Genomic DNA, 6,000 nt, shown 5'->3' with positions numbered 1-6,000 from the left:
TTCAAAATTATTGTTTTACCTCACTCCATCCAATTACTCAAGTTGTTTTGCTATCCCACAGATCTCTCCCTTAATGTCAACAAAATGATTATAGCCCACAACAGCAGCAAGATGTTTCACCCACAGGAGCTCTGGTGAAATGTTTTATGGCATGAGAAGTTGAAAGCAGTGTTTGATGTGTAAATGTCAGGAACAATCAGCTTCCCTGCCACCCAGGGAAAATACACAAACACAGGCACCCAAAATGTCACAGGGCACCTAAACCATTGTGCAAATGGCCAGCACAAGGGCTGCTGGTGGTGTGGAAAAGCTGTGCAGCATTCCTGATTTGGGAATTGTGCTTGGCAGCACAGTCCAGCCCCACTGGTGCTGAGGTTCCCAGATCTCCCAGCGCCAGCTCCTGCAATTCCAACATATTGATCAAAACACAGTTTTTGGAAATGAACATTTCTGAATTCCCTGGTGCACCAGCAATCCTCTTTTCTTGGTAATGGAAGCTATAGAAAGCAGTTTGATGAAACAAGCCTGATCCGAAGGCAGCAGATACTGAAATCTGGAAGATTTAATTGAATATTTTTATTACATATTTTTGGAACCTTCATTATCCCCCCACCCTCCAGGAATTTAATTACCTAAGGAAAATTATACTACTGATTACAAGATTGCAGGTTTATTTTCACTGCTGAGAACTTTTTTTTTTTTTACAGCTCACATTACACTTGCATGACTTGTTTTGTAACATCTTGAAATTTTTAATGCTATGATGAGGAAAGGTACTTTATATATATATATATAGATGAACTAGGCAGAATACTTGATTTGCAGTCTTTTTGAAGGGAAAAATGTTATTTTCTTGGTTTGAGTAGGCCTGTATATAGTTTATTTGAGCTATTGGATAATGAGTTCACAGGATTCCTCCCAGGATGTGCCTTGTGTTTGTCCTTCAGGCTGGGTACAACATGAGGAACTGAGAGAGGTGTCTTTAAAACATAGGAAGGAATGTTTTCTATAGGGGAATAAAAATAAATTATGCAGAAATTGTGACTCCAGTGTGTATGAAATTAAACTGGCAAGTATACTGTGGTAAATGTTTGACAGATAGGGCAACAACTTAGCCAGATTCTTGGTTTTTCCAATAAATCATTGCACCTGGGTCTTGTAAATCATAATTCATGTCAGCCAGCACTGCATGGTGAGTTAAGGTCAGGAGAGATTTCCAAATGTGTTATGATGATTATCTAACGATTCAGTTAATAGAGCCATAGAATTGGATAAGATTTTTGTCATTTCCCATGTCACAGCAACAGAGACCTTTGACTGAAACAACATCATGAATATTGGATTAGATCCTGCAGTGCTGCTTCTCTGTGTTATGATATTATCCAAGGATGAAGGTTACAAATACATGAATTGTACTGTTCATTTTCCAGTGGGTAAAAACAAAGGAAAATACCCCCCTAAACAAGTTTCAATACACAACTAGATATAATATAGCTTTTTCTTTATATATATATATATATATATCTGTATATATATCAAGTAAAAAAATCTAAAATAGTTGGAAGTAAAAAATGAAAAAATAGCTGATAGTGTTATTTTTTTTTTTTACAGTGATATGGTAGCAAATACAAGACAAATGAATAATAAACCTTTACAGAAGGAGTTCTGGTCCCACCTCCAATAGGGCTCAGACTAGAATACAAAATGGAACAAGGTGTTTTTTGCTTTTTTGGCTACAGCTTCTGCAAGTGACAAAACTTATGTTGATATGACAGAAGAAAATTATAGCACTACACAAAATAAAACTCCAAAGTGTTTTCCAAAAGACCTTACCAACACCATAGGGTACAATTGACTTCTGAACTGAGGGAGCAAACACAAAGCATCACCAATTCCTACTGAGGCTGAAAATACTGTATGCTTATCCCAACCCGACCTCAAAATACACTGTTTTTGTGCCATCTTACCATTAAAAAAACCCTTATCAATGCTTTTTCACTCTGCAGTCAGTATTAAAAAAGCCAAAGCCACAAATCCATCCAATGGGCTGAGCCAGGTGTGAGACCTCAATGATGCACAGGTGGTCGGCTGCCCTTTGTCCAGCAGTGAATGTGCCCAGAATCTTTTACACCAAAAACATCAACTGACTAAAGCTTGGCCAATGGTCACACTGAGCCCTATCTTGGCTGTAGAAAAGAAAGTACTAATCCCAGCAAAAAAACCAAGATCATAGAGACGGTCAACACAAAACAGGAACTTCTTCAGTCGTCTGCATAATAATAACATCATGTTTGCATATAGAACAGCTTTTGCATTATTGCTCTACTTAGAAGAATATAGTAAGGAACTTATACCAGACTTGCACATTACAAACTTAAGGTTCTTTGGTGAAGAATGAGAAAAAACAGTATTAAATTTCAGAGGAGTCTCCTTTCCTATCTGCTGATCCTCTGGATTCTCTCGCAGAGCAGGGAAAGGTACTGAGTCAGCTTTACCATGGCCACGATGGCCACCCCGCCGATCATCATGCAGGTGGGCCACACCAGGGAGTGGAAGAGCACGTTGGAGCTGTACAGTTTGGTGAGGATCACGTTCTTCTGCACGCCCTCGGGGTCGTAGAAGCAGGAGAAGCGCTGGTACTTCCTGAAGTTTTCCATCACCACATTCACCAGCGACATGGACTCCTCGTAGTTCTTCCCACACTTGGGGATGTATGAGCACTGGGGAGAAAGCAGAGGGAGAAAAATGTCTCCAGACCTGTTGCAGTGTCTGTTTGCAGGTGGCAAGTGGGGAAATCTCCAGATGATTATGCTTTTCACAACAAGAGTGGAATACTATTACGCTAATAATGAATTTATTGCAGCAAAACTCAATATTTTGCACATCTACAGAATTTCCCATTGGAGAACCTCCAAGTGCTGTTCAAACATTAATGCTTTAATCTGCACGGTGCCTTGTGAGATAGGTGAATATATTATTATTGCTAATTTACACATGCAAAAATAGAACTGATGAAGTGCCTCTTCATCTTAAGTGGCACACATATGCTCGCAGTTAGATGGGTAATTGACTTTCTGTAAATACAAATCTGGTAGTTTAGCTCTCACTTGGCTTGGATCAAAGTGATCACAGTGGGCACAGGAGTTCACTCAGAGTGGGGAGGGATGAGGAGAGACCTCCACACAAATGTTCTCATGGGAGTAATACCTCAGCTAGAGACAAACAAGTGGTCTAGGTTTTCCTGCTGACAGCCCATAGGATTTTCATTCAGCCTCTAGCTGAAGATCAATCTGGTTGCCAGGGTGGCTCTTAGTGAGGCTTTTGCTTTTGACCCCAGCATAAGCTCCTTTTTCTCTGGAGATGATCTTGGATTTTCAGTTTTAGTCCTAAAGGAAATAAGATTTGGGGGTGGCTCTATCTAGCAGAGTTGCAACCTAGATCTCCAGAGAACACTAAAGGCAAATTATTTTAAAAACAGCTTTATGGAGTCCATGCACTGAAGATATTCCATGGGAAGGGTAGGACAGTGGCCTTAGGCTCTGCTGAGCACTCCCTGCCAAGAGCTGGTGTGGGCTGGTGAGGTGGTTGGCAGACACAAGGACTGAGGCCGCATCTGGACAATTTTGGACCTAGAGCAGAAACCCCTCAACTTTCTGTTGCTCCTGCTGGTCTGGGCGTTGATTGATGGGAGCAGCCCAGGGCCTTTCACTTCCTTCTCTCTTCTATGCACTTACAACCCACCAAATCTGAAAGTTTTCTACACCTGCATAGGATTTTGAATAATTGTGGAAATCTGCTGCTTGACTTCTCCTTGGACATGCAGGGGGGGGACCCAGCAGGCTGCTTGTCCTGGTGAGAACCTAAAGTAGCCCCAGATAATTTAATGAGAAAGTGAGTTTTGCAAAGGAAAGAAGATGGTTTTGATTAAAATAATGTGACCCATGGGTTTTGATTATTACTCTTTTAATGTACATCCTTTATAAACGTCCCTCCGTTCTTTTTCGTGACGTGCTGTGAATTCTTTTTTTAACATACTGCAACAAATCTCTAGTCCTAATTATGATCAAAGGATTAACCTCATAATAGGATTTGATTGATTCATTGGCAAGTTATTAACACAGAATATGATTTGAAGCATGGCAGAGAGATTGCCTGGCGTTAGCAGACTGGAGCGTTAATGGTGGAGTGTGGCCACAGTGCCGTTATGAATATTTCATAGAGCTCCAGAAATTAGAGATGAAAAATATCAGAGCATTAATATCTCATCCATCTTGCTGCTGGTGCGTGTCTGCTCCCTATAGGATATTCTCTTGTACTCTGACCAAATTTGTCTTAAATGTCCAAAGTCACGAGCCCTCTTCCAGTGCCCATGAGTCTTTAATAGATCATAATCTACTAAGAAGGGGAAATTTCTCAGTGAAGCATTCCTCATTTTCCCTTAGTAAATTATTACTGTCATAACAGCAGTATTTCCAGTTCAAATGGATTTGTGTTATGTTTTTTTAGGGGGAATTTGGGTTTTTTTTCTTGTCATATTTTTGCTATTCATTTCTGTTTCTGGAATTCCCATGAAGTATCCTGAATGAGGTGATTAAATGAGAACTTGGCCACTTTTGCAAAATACAACTTCCCATTGACAGAGAACAGAAGATATGTAGAAGCCTAAAGGATGAAAGATTCATGGGCTCTACGTTTGCAGAAATATCCCAAGACTGCAGTGAGTCCAAGTGTTTTCAGAGGGGACCTGAAGCAGAACTTGGGCTGTTCCCTACACCACCAGCTGCGTTGGGCTGTCCATGGTGGAGGGCCTGGGAGCATGAGACTGTGGAGTGCAGCTGTGCCAGGGAAGTTGGTTTATTGTGCCTCTCATCCAGACTCCTTGTGCTGAAGCCGTGTCACTCTCCAGGCTTTGGTCTCCCAGGTGCTCTCCAAGGTGTGTGTGCCCTTTGTGAGGTCCCTGCCTCACTCTGGTTCTCCTGAGACCCTGGAAACATCTTGATCTTAGCTTTGATCCTCAGCACAAGGACATTAAACTTTGGTTGTGGGGTGCTCCTGGCCTCCTTCAACACCTCAACTTTCCCAGTGAGATCCCAGGGCTGTGTTTCATAGGTGTTTGGCAAACAACAAGAAGACTCAATAACAGGATGTAGAGATATTTTCTTTGTTTTCCATAGTTTAAATTTTCAATCGTTTTCTGCAATGCTTGGAAAGGAATTTTATATCCACAATTGTTATGCTCTACCTGTGCATGTAGACAATTATATCTATGCTGGTTTTTAGCACTTCTGCATTATCAAACACTGGAAATCTGTGAGTTAACAATGTCTGGTGCTCTACCTCAGGTGAAGATTCTGTGATACAGCATGAGAAAGGTGGTTCTTGTGTCCCTTGCAATCTGAGCACAAGAAGGATCTATCAGACAGTTACAAATAGAAGTTGTGATTAATGTTTTCATCTCTACTTTCCTAATATAAAGCATTGGGTAGGTATCCTGCCTGAACTCCTCTGGATACATCCATTCCAGTGCCCTGCTCAGTGCAGAGCTGCTCAGGGACTTGTCCAGTCAGGTTATGAATATCTCCAGGGATGGAGGTCACACAACTTCTCCAGGCGAGCTGGAGGCAGTTTCCCTTAAATCAATGAAGAAACACTAAAAAGGCTATTGCCAGAAAATCCCCAGTTCAGGCTGGGCAGTGAAATACACAACTCTCATCATACTGAAATACACAACTCTCATCATATTGAAATACACAACTCTTATCACATGTCTGTGGCTGGGATTGCTGTCCAAGCTGAGCCTGGAAACTTAAACAGGATGTGCTGTGGCAATCTTTTTGAGAAAGGGGTCAGGATGTCAATTTACACCTCTTTTGGAAAGTGCAACAAGTTTGGAGAAGGATTGAAAGAGGAGTTCTGTACCTGAGCTGGCCTGAATTGATTCTTCCAGATGGAATTTTTCCGTTCCCTACTGGAATCCACAGCTGAACACCTCTGCTTTCC

General features: G+C 41.3%; 1 protein-coding gene across 4 annotated transcripts in view; it reads right to left on the bottom strand.

The window, feature by feature from the left end:
• Positions 1–600: 600 nt before the first annotated feature.
• LOC132077799 (calcium-activated potassium channel subunit beta-2) overlaps positions 601–6,000 on the bottom strand; it is a 138,007-nt gene continuing 132,607 nt past the window's right edge. For all 4 annotated transcript variants that reach the window (XM_059479693.1, XM_059479694.1, XM_059479695.1 and 1 more), the window contains exon 5: positions 601–2,720. In XM_059479693.1, coding sequence (XP_059335676.1) covers positions 2,436–2,720 — 285 coding nt within the window. In that variant the 3' untranslated portion in view covers positions 601–2,435. The remainder of the gene's footprint in view (positions 2,721–6,000) is intronic.

Source organism: Ammospiza nelsoni, chromosome 10 (assembly GCF_027579445.1).
Source record: "Ammospiza nelsoni isolate bAmmNel1 chromosome 10, bAmmNel1.pri, whole genome shotgun sequence".
Classification (NCBI taxonomy): Eukaryota; Metazoa; Chordata; class Aves; order Passeriformes; family Passerellidae; genus Ammospiza; species Ammospiza nelsoni.
This window is presented reverse-complemented; position numbering and strand designations above follow the sequence as displayed.